At 41.3% G+C, this 15,322-nt stretch overlaps 1 protein-coding gene across 1 annotated transcript in view; it reads right to left on the reverse strand.

Annotated features, from left to right (window-relative positions):
• The window catches only part of PKD1L1 (polycystin 1 like 1, transient receptor potential channel interacting), a 263,204-nt gene that overhangs the window by 140,854 nt on the left and 107,028 nt on the right, over positions 1-15,322 (reverse strand). Inside the window, exons 29-35 of the mRNA XM_055115919.2 lie at positions 14,589-14,816; positions 12,460-12,570; positions 12,187-12,344; positions 10,350-10,450; positions 4,089-4,281; positions 2,206-2,289; positions 173-380 (exon numbers count right to left, since the gene is read on the reverse strand). Of these exons, the coding sequence (XP_054971894.1) occupies positions 173-380; positions 2,206-2,289; positions 4,089-4,281; positions 10,350-10,450; positions 12,187-12,344; positions 12,460-12,570; positions 14,589-14,816 (1,083 nt within the window). The remainder of the gene's footprint in view (positions 1-172; positions 381-2,205; positions 2,290-4,088; positions 4,282-10,349; positions 10,451-12,186; positions 12,345-12,459; positions 12,571-14,588; positions 14,817-15,322) is intronic.

Here is a 15,322-nt window from a genome sequence, read left to right on the forward strand (position 1 = left end):
AGATGTGCAGGCCAAGGGAGGGCAGTGGAAAGGGCAGGCAAGCTTTGCCTCAGCAATGAGATGAGGCTGCTGTGACAGGTGACAGACGGGGCAGCCAAATCACCAAATCCTCACTTCTGATGTTGACACTGCTTAGACACCATCAAAGAGTACCCCCAGATGCTCGAGCTACCTTTGAGGTCAACCTTGCCGGAGCTCGGAAGCCAGTGTCAATGACGACCGCATATAGCTGATGGCCCGGCAGGGAAGCTTCTTGTAGAAAGATGTAACCAGCTTTCTTTTTTTCATGATGATCTACTTGTCTACTTTTAGCGACCAAAAATCCATAAAGAATCACAGAACCCATAATAAAAATACTGGGAAGCAAGTTTTCTGGGTGGCTATAAACAAAAGGAGAGATATAAAGAAAATTGCTCATGAAAATAGACATATAGGAAAAGACTGATTGCCACCCCTAGCCCCTTACACACAAAAGTCCCTGCTGGGCTTCACTGATACATTTTTACACTTGCTGGAAGCTGAGTTAGAAGGGCTTTGAAGGCAGGGAGCTGGCCTGTGGTCCAGTGAGCAGCACCCCACAAGCATGGACTCCAGAACCAAAGAAACCTTGTAATGGACCAGCCTCTGTGCTAGGTGGCTGTGCCATGCTGGGTCTGAGGAACTTTCATTGTGAACTATGGCTAAGAATGCCAATCTCGCTGCTATTGTAAAGATTAAGCAATACAAATATACAAAATTCTTGAAACATGCAGGTGCCATTATGTTCCTCCCTCTCTCCCTCTCCTGCTAGCAGAACAAGGCTAGGAGACATTGGCGATGTTTTGGAGACCCTGCCTGTGCCTCCCACCGCCCCTGTGGATGGTGCTGCTTGTTCCCTACCTGTAGCCTCTACCTACCTGTTCCCAGGCACCAACACTGGCTGGGGAGAGATCACTGAATACCCACAGTTCCGTAGAATGACATTCATATCAAGCTGCTGTGCAGGGAATCTAACCTAACTGGAGTCTTACAGATTTCTGATGGGATCTCAGAGGGTGGGCACCAGGGTCTGTGTCACACGGGGATGTTGCCCGCCCCATCCCCTGGCATTCTGCTCTTTGATTTAATCTGAGGATTGGGCTCTGCTCTTGGTTTCTCACCTGCCCTCTTTTTTCCCACCAAGATAGAGCCTGTTCAGAGCTCTGCCCCACGAGCTCTGCAGGGTGCTCACATCCTTCCACCTGGACAATACTCTGAAACCTTTCGGATTCTGGCCAGATAGCCCCTGTAGAACTTCAGGTGTTGCCTCTCTCTGGACATCTTCCAGGGCTGCTTCCCCCATGGTTTGCCCCAGCCCCAGTGGTATCAATGCCGCAGACACCATGGTTGAGGCTGCTGTCTTCTGAGCCCTGATCACTGAATGGCCAGTGACCTGTTCTGCACCCAACATCTGTTGCATTAGCAATTCATATCTTATTTACTAATTATCTGGTCCACCAACTAGTCTATAAAGTAATACGATTGATGAAATAATAAAGTAAGGTAGAGTTTCTTATTATATGAATATAAGAAGAAAAAAATTTAACACTCAACACCCCAGAAAATGCAGACTCTGCCCTAGATATTCATTCAGCAAATATTTACTCTAAGCATTGTATTAAATGTAGGGTGACACTGATGAATAAGACAGGGAAGGTTCCTGTCCATATCAGCTTACATTCACTTTACTCATATCTCAGAGTCTAAATATAACCATTCCATATAAAAGTGGCTATAAAAATAGTGTACATTTTAAATCTATTATCTAAAATGGGATACTCCAGAGAGAGAAAGAGGGAGCTATTAATAATTAGGCTGTGACAATAAACATAAACCAGGACAGGCTCTTTAGGTATTATTGTCACTGTAGATATCAACCCTATCAATAATAATTGACCAAATTCACACTGAACTAAAACTAAACTTAAAAGTATGAAAAGTATGTTGACTTTCTTGTGTTTACAAATCTCTCATCAGTGAATTCAAGTATAGAGAGACAATATATAAATGTATATATTCAACTATATAATATTTAAAGATAATTATCTACTAATATGCACATTTCAAAAATGCAATGATAGTAAGTAACATGGATTTCAAGCACCCCCGGAATTATATGTGGGCATCCTGAGTGAACAGTAAAACAAATAAAGTCTATGAAGTCTTTATGTAGGAAATGGAACTTACCTCTGTAGCTTGGAAATGTCACTCACTTCAAAACTGGCCTTCAGCTTTCTCCTTAGGAGAGCGAATGCCGCGAGGCGATGGTAGCTAGGAGGGAAATGCGGATGAGGATACAGAATGTGTGGAGAGAGCAGCTGTTGACAGTGTAATGGCATGTTGGTTAAAGGAATGAGAAAAGGAAGAAAGAGTGCAATCATGATAACTTTATGACTAAGACCCAGTTTAAAAGATTCACCTGAAACCTAAGTTAGAAATGAGGGACACTTCTGATGTGCCAGAGTTCTTCACATCTGCATGTTGGGGCACATGGCTCCCATGGAGGCTGTCCTGAGATGCAAGACTCCACAGCATATGGCGGTCTTCATGACAGCCCTCCATAGCATGGCTGCAGCCTGAGGCTCTCGGGTCCCAGTCACAGCCTAGCTGTGCTGCTGGTCAAGCTCTGGCCAACTCCTCTGCCTAAGCACCAGTTCCTGGCATTACAAATATCCTACCCTGACAATCACTGTAAACACTGTCTCCTTTTTTAAAAATAAAGTCTATCTCACCCTCATTATCCTGTGAGCAGGTCCTAGGTGTTATTGATTTATTTTAAATTTTTTGTTTGTTTGTTTTTGAGATGGAGTCTTGCTCTGCTGCCCAGGCTGGAATGCAGTGGCGTGATTTCAGCTCACTGCAACCTCTGCCTCCCAGGTTCAAGCGATTCTTGTGCCTCAGCCTCCCAAGTAACTGGGATTGCAGGTGTGTGCCCATCTAATTTTGTATTTTTAGTAGAGATGGGGTTTCGCTATGTTGGCCAGGCTGGTCTCAAACTCCTAACCTCAAGTGATCCACCTGTCTCAGCCTCCCAAAGAGCTGAGATTACAGGCATGAGCCACCACGCCTGGCCTGTTATTCATTTTTGTACCCTTGGCTCATAAAAAAGTGCCTAGCAGAGAGTAGTTACGTAATGGAGAATGAATGATTGCATTAATGCATTTATCAATAATTTAATATGGAAGCAAAATATTGGGCCATTACCAGTAAGTTTGGATGTGCTCCTAGCAATGGCATTAGAAAAATTTAAGAGTGCAACATAAGAAAATCAATAAATGGCTATGAATTGCACTGCTACGGTATGATCTGGATATATTTGCCTCCTAGCAGGAAATCACAAAATATAATGTCTTATGGCTTATTTGTTTTTTAAAAGGAAATGACTATTTCTGCTTCTAAATATGACTAATAATTGTTTATCCTAATGAAAAGGTAAGGGCAACAAAAAAGAATGATCTGAGCCTCTTATAGAACTGTTAGTCTGTCAGCTAGATGACAAACAATTTCTAATTTAGTGACATGACTCATATGCCCAGAAATTCCTGAGGAGGCTGTTCATGTTTGTGCAGAGACTTTTCTTGCCTCAGAAAGCACACCTTCACCACCAGGCTGTGGAGGGTCCTCTGAAGATGAGGGACTCTCAGGGCAACATGGGGGCATGGTGAGAGCTGAGGGTCCCACCTGCCTGACTACAAACTGTGTACTCAAAGGATGTCAGCACTTCTATGATAAAAAAACTGACAGGTCCATCTATCACTCATCCACCGACTCATGTCTTCAACAGACACTTACTAAACACCTCCTCCATGACAGTCGCCACGGGAAGGAGGAATACGAGGACAGTCTATAAAGCAGCCCTTGCTCCTTGGGAGCCCATAGAGTGGGAGAACCAAGGCTGACACACGAACTGGCTATGAGAGAACTGACACAGGCTGAGAGTTGTACAAACCAAGAGAGCTCCAGCTTCTTATGGACAAGGTTCAGGAAAGGCTCTAGGGGTTGGGCCAAATGCAGAAGACAAGGCAGTCATTTACTAAAAATCTCAGATTCTTTCTCAAATGTGTCTATACCTGCAGTTCACTTTTTCAGGAGAAGTCCCTGGTTGTGGAGAGAAACGTTCAGATTTCCACTCTCTCTTGTCCCAAAACAGGCATCGGATCCACTGGAAATGTACTGTATAGTTCACTGCCTTAGCTAAATATCTGTTTGGAGGTTTTCTGTCATAGTCAGCATCCAATAAGGATAAATAGCCTACACTGGCATCTAAAAAGAGAAAACATAAATAAAAAGTACAACCTGAGGTTTGCAGAAAGGCATTCTCCATTTCAAACGCAGACAGAGTAGGCAGATAGGTGGGGACAAGGACTACAGATGAGCAAGAACTGAAAGACAGCATCAAATTCTAGCCATTTCCTGTCCCTGAAGCATTTAAATTTGGATTAAATCCACCCAGTCAAAGCTCCTGGATGCAGATATGAATTGAGGAATGGTAGAGAATTGGGAAGAAAAACAGTGTTTCTAGCATCCCTTATGTTCCAAGTGCCCCCTGACACCCTGAACAGGCCACACCCCCTGACCCTAGTGGGGATGGAAGAGGGTTGAGGGGTTGAGTCAGTTTCTTTAGCTGCCATTCAAGCCCACTTCCTGCTCCTCGCCAGTTTGTCAGCCAGCCTGTGAAATTTCAGTATACCCGGGGTCTGAACCCATTCTGGTAAGGACAGCACAATGACCCATGGAGTTTTAGCCTATCATTTTTTTTATGTTTAGCCTACTTTTTATATTTAGAAGCAGAAGTATTTAACATTCTATTTATTTAAAAATTGCGTAAGACTTTTTAATAAGTGGTGTTGGGACAACTAGACATTAGCCCTTTGTAAAAATATGGGCACCTCATGCTATAAAAAATAATAATAAACATTAGCAAATCAGATATCTAAATATGAAAGAAAAAACAAAAACAAACTGCACAAGTACTGAGGAACACATGAATGACTTCTTTTATAATCTGGACATAAGAAATAAATTTCGAACGATGGTTCAAAATCTAAGAGTCTTACAAGAAATGGTGGATAAATTACTATTTTAAAAATAGCCCTAACATATAAAGAGCTCTTAAACATCAAGAAAAAACAAACTCAATACAAAAGTGGGCATATATGAACAATTCACAGAAAAAAAGTGGATAATGGCTTTAAATATATGAAAAAATACCCAACTTGATTCATATAAAATGCATATTAAAATGAACATTTCTCAATTATATGACTGGCAAAACTCAATAGCTTGAAAATACATCCTTTTGGCAAAGACGTGGGAAAACAGGCAGCTTCAGACACTGCTGGAGGTAAACGTGACAATACTTACCAAAACCACATAGGCATTTACCATCCGACCCAGGAACAGCCTATCTAGGAATTAAACTTGAAGATACACTCCTCCCCCTACATGTAATACAGTATATGCACAAGTCTTCCATGTGAATACATAGGAGACTGGCTAAATAAACTACGGTCCATCTATACAATGGAGAAGCACATAGCAGTTAAAAAGAAAGATATTGATGAATAAATACATACGGAGTGATTTCTAAATATGTAATTTAAGTAAGAAAAGCACAATGCAAATGAGTGTAAGAAATAAGGGGAAATAATGTGGGTATGCATGGGCTTATTTTCCCAAAAAGAAACATCAGGAAAACAATTCCCATAAAATTATAATCATTGAGGCTGGGCGCAGTGGTTCACGCCTGTAATCCCAGCACTTTGGGAGGCTGAGGTGGACCACCTGAGGTCGGGAGTTCGAGACCAGCCTGACCAACATGGAGAAACTCCGTCTCTACTAAAAATACAAAATTAGCCGGGTGTGGTGGCGCATGCCTGTAATCCCAGCTACTCAGGAGGCTGAGGCAGGAGAATCACTTGAACCCAGGAGGTGAAGGTTGCGGTGAGCCAAGATCGTGCCATTGGACTCCAGCCTGGGCAACAAGAGTGAAACTCCAGTCTCAAAAAAAAAAAAAAATTATAATCATTGTTCTTCACAGAACTAGACAAAACAATCCTAAAATTCATATGGAATCACATAGCCAAAGCAATACTAAGCAAAAGGAACAAATCTGGAGGCATCACATTACCAGACTTCAAACTATACAACGAGGCTATAGTTACCAACACAGCATGCTACTGGCATAGAAATAGGCATGTAGACCAATGGAACAGAATGCAGAACCCAAAAATAAGGCCAAATACCTAAAGCCAATTGATTTTTGACAAAGCAAACAAAAACATAAAGTGAGGAAAGGACACCCTACTCAACAAATGGTGCTGGGATAATTGACTAGCCACGTGTAGAAGAATAAAACTGGATCCTCATCTCTCATTTTATGTAAAAAATCAACTCGAGCTGGATCAAAGACTTAAATCTAAGACTTGAAGCTGTAAAAATTCTAAAAGATAACATCAGAAAAACTCTTCTAGACATTGGCTTAGGCAAATAATTCATGACCAAGACCCAAAAGCAAATGCAACGAAAACAAAAATAAATAGATAGGACCTAGTTAAACCAAAAAGCTCCTGCAAAGCAAAAGAAATAATCAGCAGAGTAAGCAGACAAGCAACAGAGTAGGAGAAAAAATTTGCAAACTATGCATCTGACAAAGGACTGGTACCCAGAATTCATAAGGAACTCAAACAAATCGCAAGAAAAAACAAATAACCCCATCAAAAAGTGGGCAAGGACCTGAACAGACAATTCTCAAAAGAAGATATGTAAATGGCTAAAAAATACTCAACACCACTAAGTAATAGGGAAATGCAAATTAAAACCACAATGAGATACCATCTTACTCCTGCAAAAATGGCCATAATTTTTAAAAATCAAAAAATAATAGATTTTGGTGTGTATGTGGTGAAAAGGGAATACTTTTACACTGCCTGTGGGAATGTAAACTAGTACAACAGAACCAGCCTAAATGCCCATCAACCAACAAGTGGATAAAGAAAATATGGTATGTATGCACCATGGAATACTACTCAGCCATAAGAAGGAACAAAATAATAGCATTTGCAGCAACCTGGATGGAGTTGGAGATCATTATTCTAAGTGAAGTAACTCAGGAATGGAAAACCAAATATTTTATGTTCTCACTTATAAGTGGGAGATAAGCTATCAGGATGCAAAGGCATAAGAATGACATAATAGGACTTTGGGGACTTAGGGGTAAGGATGAGGGGGTGAGAGATAAAAGACTACACATAGGGTGCAGGGTATACTGCTCGGGTGATGGGTGCACCAAAATCTCACAAATCACCACTAAGGAACTTATTCATGTAACCAAAAACCACCTGTTCCCCAAAAACTACTGAAATAAAATAAAATAAAGGAAACAAATGAAAACAATTACCTATAAGGACTAGGTGATAATAAGGTATAAGAATAAGGCTGTTGAAAGATTTAGCTCTGAATACATACATCTTTAAATGTGCTTTAGACATCTGAACAATAAAAATGTCTCACAAATTCAAAACATAAATTAATGTTAAAAAATGGGGACGGGTGCCGTGGCTCACGCCTGTAATCCCAGCACTTTGGGACGCCAAGGAGGATGGATGACCCGAGGTCAGGAGTTCGAGGCCAGCCTGACCAACATGGTGAAACCCTGTCCCTACTAAAAATACAAAAATTAGCTGGGCCTGGTGGTGCATGCCTGTAATCTCAGCTACCCACGAGGCTGAGGCAGGAGAATTGCTTGAACCCAGGAGGCAGAGGTTGCAGTGAGCCGACATCACACCATTGCACTCTAGCCTGGGCAACAAGAGCAAGACTCTGTCTCAAAAAAAAAAAAAAAAAAAAAAAAAAGGATAAAAGTAAGCCTTAGCATTAAGTACATGCAAAAAAGTGAACCTAGCTGTATATAAAATGTATAGCAAAAACCCACAGAGAAAATAATTAATTCAACTAACTTTTGACTATGTGCTCTTACTGTAATATATCATGTAAGAATGTAAAGTCAAAACTAAACAAAAAAATCTAGAAAGAAATATTGAACTTCATCTGGTAGGTTTGTGATTGTTAGGGGTACAGGTGCTTTAATTCTAAAACGATTTGGTGTATACTGTAGGATAGAGCAAAGTGAATTTTGCTCTTTGGAAACTGGCTCTCAAGTTCTCATATTTTGGCAACTGGAATTCTCACTGTAGGAGAATGGGGATCTGAACACACAATGGGAGAAAGTAATAAGGAACCCTGGGTGTTGGATTTGAATTAAGGCATTGTGATTAACTCATTTTACACACACATACACACACACACACACACACACGTTAAATCAGTGACACCCCAATAGCAATGAGCAAATGTGATGAGCAGTTCTTGTGTTCTAATGTCATTTCCCATCAATGAACCAAGCCTCATTGAGGACATGGCCGGTTCCAAGGAAGGGTGGCCAAACACAGGATAAGCCAGGACACGCTGGTGTCCCAGAAAGTAAAGAAGCACTTGAGGATCGTGATGTCATGTCAAGAAAACCTCAGGAAGCATCTTGGAGGAGCTCCCACTGGAATAATTTGTGCATCAAAAAGTAAAATAATGGAGGTGAACTAAACACATTGAATTTTTTTTTAACACATTGAATTTTTAAGAAACACCATGCACCATAGAGACAAGAGAGCAAGAGTAAGATAGAGAGAGACTGAAGCTCTTCTTTACTGAAGAATGCCAGCTAATTCATGGTGGAATTAGCAAATCACCATTTTGTAGCCTTCTATGTACCTATATCACCCATGGATCCTTAAAATCATGGGGTGACAGTTTGTAAGGCAAGAAGATACTAAGATGGTCTCACAAGTATCATCTCACAAAGGGGAAAATGGAGAGATTGGAGGTTCTTTCCCCAAACAAATTACCAAACTTAGCACCATCGCCTATGGAATATGCTGCCAATCATCTGTGAACTGAATTTAATCATGAGGAAACCGTCAGGCAATTTCCTGAATGTACGACATTCAGAAAATAACTAACCTAAGCTCATAAAAAAAAGTCTGAAAAAAAGGCAAAAATTGGGAGGGTGTTGTAGATTTTTAAAGGGACTATATAAAAACACAGCAACAAAATGCATTCATGAACTTTGACCTACTTCTGATTAAAAAATATAAAGAGCTATAGAAGGCATTTGGGGGGATTTTAAAAATTTAAATGTGGATAACAGAATAGATATTCTTGAATTAATGTTGATTTCTTTTCCTTATGATAATGTACTGAGTTTTGTAGGGAACGCCTTTGTTTTCATGAGATGTTTAAGTATTCAGGGGTGGTATGTCATGGGGCCTGCAACTTTCTCTCCAACGGCTTGTCCTCTCCCTCAAAAACATCCCCCACCCACGTGTGCACACCTGTACGCATGCAGATAAGGCAAATGTGGCAGAAATCAACAAATGGTGAATCTCAAGGAAAAGGATACGGGTATATGTTGTGCATATTTTTCTAATTTTCTATCAGCTTGAAATTACAATAAAAACTGTGAAAAAGAACACATGAAATGCAACATTAAAAAATACATTTGAGAATTTGAATTTGATGAGCAATATAGTTTGATTCATTTTTAAAAGAAACAAATACTGGTTCTCAGAAGAAAATAACTATATCCCAGTAAAAATGTAGAGACAATGGGTCTGGCCCACTCACTGACAGTCAGAAGCCAGCTCCTCTCCAGGGCCAGGGCCTGTGGAAGTCAGCGTAAGGCGCGTGTCTGGTGAGTTGCCTGTGGGTGCCACTTCAGCCCACTGAGCTCCAGTTTCTTGCTTTTTTGGGGAAGGGGTTACTGAGGCTCAGAATCCTAAGCCACCAGGGGCAGACCACGGAGAAGGGGTGAGCCCCAAACTTCACACTCTGCCCCCACACTGCTTCAGAGGAGGTCCTGTGCCCTATTGATACGTGAGATACAGAGACGTCTCAGAAGTCCTGGGTCAACTCTGAGGTCAGGGAAGCTCAGCAGAGGTTAGTTTGAGGGAAGCAAGGCAGGAGGATGCTTCAGACAAAGACTCAGCCTGAGCACACGCAGAGCCCTAAGGATCAGGAGGAGGCGCCAGAGACCACCTGGGAAGAGATGGGTAGGGCAGTGAGCAGCACCAGCCACTGCATCACAAGGATGGCGCTCATCATGGGGCAGTTTCCATGTGTGGGATCTATAGTGGAGCAGTTTGTTTATAAGTAAGCAGAGAAAGGATTCTGATGTTTTTGTCATGAATAAAGAAAAACACCACTATACATACAAAGGTTATAGGGGATGTTTTAATCATGTAAGCAGAATGGGAAAATAAGGCGCCTTGTTCACTGACCTTTCTGAGAAGCAGCAGGTATATAAATCTGCACAATTGACTCATCCCAGAAGTAGATCTGCTTCACAAGAAAATCAGAGGGAGTAGGTTTCTCAGAGAATCTAGGAGATAAAAACAAAATAGGGATTTCTCATTTTTTTCTTCTCTCTCAAAGGTTTTAGTCAAATTTCTATCAAGAGTTTACTCAATTTGTGCAAAACATCCTTGTCACTGCAAGGAGGTAGCCTGGGACTAAAAAGGGTCAATGTGCTTAATTCCACAACACCATCTGGTCTCTTAGTAAAAACTCCTACATAACACTTTCACCTTGCATCTCATTAAAAACAAACACTTTGGCCAGGCACGGTGGCTCACACCTGTAATCCCAGCACTTTGGGAGGCCGAGATGGGCGGACCACCTGAGGTTGGGAGTTTGAGACCAGCCTGACCAACATGGTGAAACCCCATCTCTACTTAAAAATACAAAATCAGCTGGGCGTGGTGATGCGCACTTGTAATCCCAATTACTCGGGAGGCTGAGGCAGGAGAATCACTTGAACCCGGGAGGCAGAGGTTGCAGTGAGCGGAGATCGCACCATTGCACTCCAACCTGGGCAACAAGAATGAAACTCCGTCTCAAAAACAAACAAACAAACCAAAAAAAAAAAAAAAACCAAAAACCAAACAAACACTTCAGTAGCAAACAAGTACAAGAATGGCCAGCACAGTCTGTAGGAATAAGACAAACAGCACTGGCTACACATGGTTAGGGAGGGGCACTGCAGCACACACACGTATGTTTGCATGTTTGTATTAATTCTTTACCGTAACCTGTTTGCAGATAAAAGATAGCAAGCACTGCAGTGAGCCGAGATCGCGCCACTGCACTCCAGCCTGGGCGACAGAGCGAGACTCCGTCTCAAAAAAAAAAAAAAAGATAGCAAGCACAAAACTAGACTAAGTAGTAGTCTTAAGTAGTTAGACTCAGAAATTCCTCAGAACTGATTTACCTTTTCTGCATGTGACTTAAAGAATTAAATTAAAATCCAAACTCTAAGCAGACAGCCACTTTTAGACATCAAATGCTTAGCTCATTTGGCAGAATGAGAGTCAGGCCAATAAGCAGAGATTAAACTGCGTGCTAAGGGCTGTGTGGACAGCGCCTGCGTAAGATACAGCCTTGCTCACGAGAACCCTTTAATCTAGTTGAGATGCCCACCTAACCAACCAGGAGCAGTAGAACAGTGAGCATCTTTGCCACATAGACTAAACACACGGGGACTCCGAGAAGGAAGGTGATCAAGGCCCTGCCCATCCAGACCTCCAACGAACTCTGCAGACTGGTGGTTTCCATTAGCACATTTGCTGTAGAATTTCAAAGAATCTTTTCAATAGTCACTTACCTTCCCAATAGTCAATTACCTTCCCAGGTAATTTATTTATTAACTGGGGCCTATACAAATCTCATGAACTCAACATTCCTGAGAAAAATAATTATTTTATGAAGTTTCCTTAGATATATAAATTTAAACACATTTTCACCTTTTAGAAAAATAAAAAAAAATCTTGCTCAGACCTATACTGAAAGAATTAGATTTCTAAATGAGACTGTATGCATTATCACTAATAATTATAATGCTTCTCACTCTAATAATGTTAACAGGCAGGAATTCAAACTCAAAAACCAAAGTCAGGAAGCTTACCGTCCAAACAGCAGAATAGATAACAATTTCTTTAAACAATGAGCCTCATTATTGCTTTAAAAACACAATTTAATTCACTGATTTTTTTTCACAAAACATTCTTAAGGACAATATGTCTTACTCCAATCTCATTGTAGCTGTCACCATCAACACACCTCACTAGCAACATGACGGGAAATGCCCTTGTAACAGGTTTGGAAAATTCAATTTCTATCTGTAGAGATTCCTGGGGGTTTTCAGAAAGCTCAGTGAACTGATGGAGATTCACTTCATCCCGAAGTAATACAAATGTCGTTTTATTTCTCCTATTATCCTGTCATCACAAAGAAAACAAGTTAAGCAAAATTTGCCTTTGGTAAAATAAACACATTAAAAATCAGCCAGCACAGCCTAAATGAAGTAGAGATACTGAGAAAGGCTCTCCTTACCAGGCCATCCTCCTCCCCAAACTCGACCATCACGGGTTTCCTTAGCCATTGCCTGTTGATGGGTCTTCTGCTGGAGCAGGTATAGAGGTTGAGGCCCACAACTCCACCAATCTTGGGGAACAAAGACCATCTCAGAGCAAATGACAGCAAGCAATGGACTTAAGTGAGAAAAGCAGCAAACCAAAGTATCGTGGTGCTGCTATTACACTTACATAAAATTATATGCCTGATATTAGAAGCTAGCATACAAAAATAAACCAGTTTTACTAGTCAGGATGGCAGGATTGGAGTGAATATTATGCTTCATTTGCATCATTCTTATTAAAATTAATAATTTCTAAAGTATTTTGAAGTATTTTTTATTTTAAAAGCTAATGCAAAAGAAATATCTGCTCATTGTAGATAATCAGGAAGGTATAGAAAAGTATACGCAAGAGTGAAGAATAGCTATTCTATAGTCCCATTGCTCATAGAAATCATATTTCAGGATGTTGAGTATCAAATTTTGCTATGTAATAGAGTACATATTTGGCAGACAATTTAGTTGTCTATATCTATATCTATATATTTTTTTGACACAGAGTCTTGCTCTGTCACCTAGGCTGGAGTGCAGTGGTGTGATCTTGGCTCACTGCAACCTCTGCCTCCCAGGTTCAAGCGATTCTCCTGCCTCAGCTTCCCGAGTAGCTGGGACTACAGGCACGTGCCACCACACCTGGCTAATTTTTGTATTTTTAGTAGAGATGGGTGTTTCACCATGTTGGTCAGGTTGGTCTGGAACTCCTGACCTTAGGTGATCCACTCGCCTCGGCCTCCCAAACTGCTGGGATTACAGGCGTGAGCCACTGTGCCCGGCCTCAGTTGTCTATATTTTTGCAGTCTTCCCAAATTACTAAAATTCCCTGATTGACATAATATCAATTAGCTATATATGAACTCTATCCCTATGCTGAACATTTAGGTACATTTCTATTTGAGTTATAATAATATTGTTTTGAGCAAATAAATACGACAAGACATCTTGTTCTGAACAAATCTTTTCTCATTTTCCTAGTGTAGATTCTTACAAGTGTAACAGTGTAGGCCAGGTTGTTGCTGGATGCCTAGTTGACAAAGTGCTTTCCAAAAGGTCACACTGCCAAACGCCCTGGTTTACTCACTGCATCTCCACAAGCAGTAAGTGTTTTTAAGTAATTGCACTTTTGTGAGTTAAAAAAATCATTTTAATTTGTGTTTTTTATTGCTTGTTAGTTTGAATTATTTTCCTATGCTGATTAGCCATTTCCATTTCCATCTAAAAAAGCAAATGCTGTAAAAGATGAGAATTTTTTGACCAAAATAAGATGTACCTCATTAATTTGTCCATACATCCATCAGACATTTGTTGGGTCACCAAATGAGCCACGTACTTGAGCCAGACTGGGGTCTGGGGCTACAGAAATACAGAGAATCCTTGCTCTCTGCCCTTCCAAACTCACTCATGGTGACCCTGGGGTCATTCACAAAGCTTCCGAGTGAATGTCTACAAAACTGCCAAGTGGCTGGGACAATCCTCCCTGACTTCCCCATCCTCACATCCCCCTTTCACTGTGGTCCCCTGTTCCTCCTGACCTCTCAGGGAGCCAGGGGCCACCCTGCAGGTTCAGCCCAGCAGTGCCTCTCTGGTGAGCAGGGAGGATGGGGGGTAAGCACTGACATGTCCTCAGCAGCCCCTTCTTAAGCGTCATTCAGGTATACTCCACATTTGATGTTAGACCCATATCTTCATCGTTCTAAAGACATGATTGGCCAGAATGCTTGCATAATCACTGCATCACATGCTGCAACCCCCCAGAGACTTCTGTTCTCTGACAATGGATTAGAAGGCCTCAAGGAAACAGTGAATGGGCCCAGTGTCCCAGATACAAGTGACATCTAGTTTTGCCAGGAGTTTTCTGGAGAAGCTAATCTTCTAAGACGAGTAGAGTCAGCAACGTGTTCTAAGTGATCCCTCTTGGCACTAAGAGGGTGCAAACATGCAAAAAACAGGTGCAAATATGCCAACCTAGTTTCTCTTTTTGTCATTTAAGCCCAATTACTGCAAATTTGAAATGGTCATTAGAAGTGGCAGGTCATCTGTCAGCTTGTACCTGCCCAGGAGCTTGGCTCCCTGGATATGGGTTCTTCTTGAAGAGTATGAGCTGGCTAATGTAGCATGGGCTCTGTGTCTCTGCCCCAGCAGGATTGTGCCCAGCAAGGTCACCAGGTAAATGCACCTGGACAGATCCCAGGCTCTGGACAGAGCTCTGAAGGTTGTAATGAAGAAGGGTCCGGAACTCCATCTGCCCAGTGCTAACATGGTTCAAAGAGAGACAACCCTGAAACATAGAGCATAGGGCGTGGGATGTTTATAACACAAATGCGCAAACTGTCTTGAATCCAGACTAGGGGAGAGGGGAAAAGTAGTTAAAAAGCCCATCTCAAGTTAGATTGGATGGCAGGAAGCAAGAGCGCAGGTCTTAGGGCTCAGCGCTGGGTAAGTAGGCAACAAATGTTCTTAAACACTTGTGAGTAATGACGATGATTATTAGTAGGTTCAGATAGACTATTTACTTGCTAATTTCCCAAATGTTACAGTAGCCATCAGTTAAATAAGCCAGCAGGACTGGAGAGGGATGCTAAATTGGCAGAAGAGGAACGCCAGAAGCCTATTCACTTACTCCTTCTTGAAAGCACTGGCCATTTCATAAAGTAAAAATAAAAAAGTCTTGGAGACAATTTCCAAAGTTACCAGAGCAGAAATAAATGAAATAAACTTTGGCCTTTTTAAGCAGTTATGTATCGGCAGGGCTACTTTTAAAATTACTGCATGCAATAAATCATT

The sequence above is a fragment of the Pan paniscus genome, chromosome 6 (genome assembly GCF_029289425.2).
Source record: "Pan paniscus chromosome 6, NHGRI_mPanPan1-v2.0_pri, whole genome shotgun sequence".
Taxonomy (NCBI): Eukaryota; Metazoa; Chordata; class Mammalia; order Primates; family Hominidae; genus Pan; species Pan paniscus.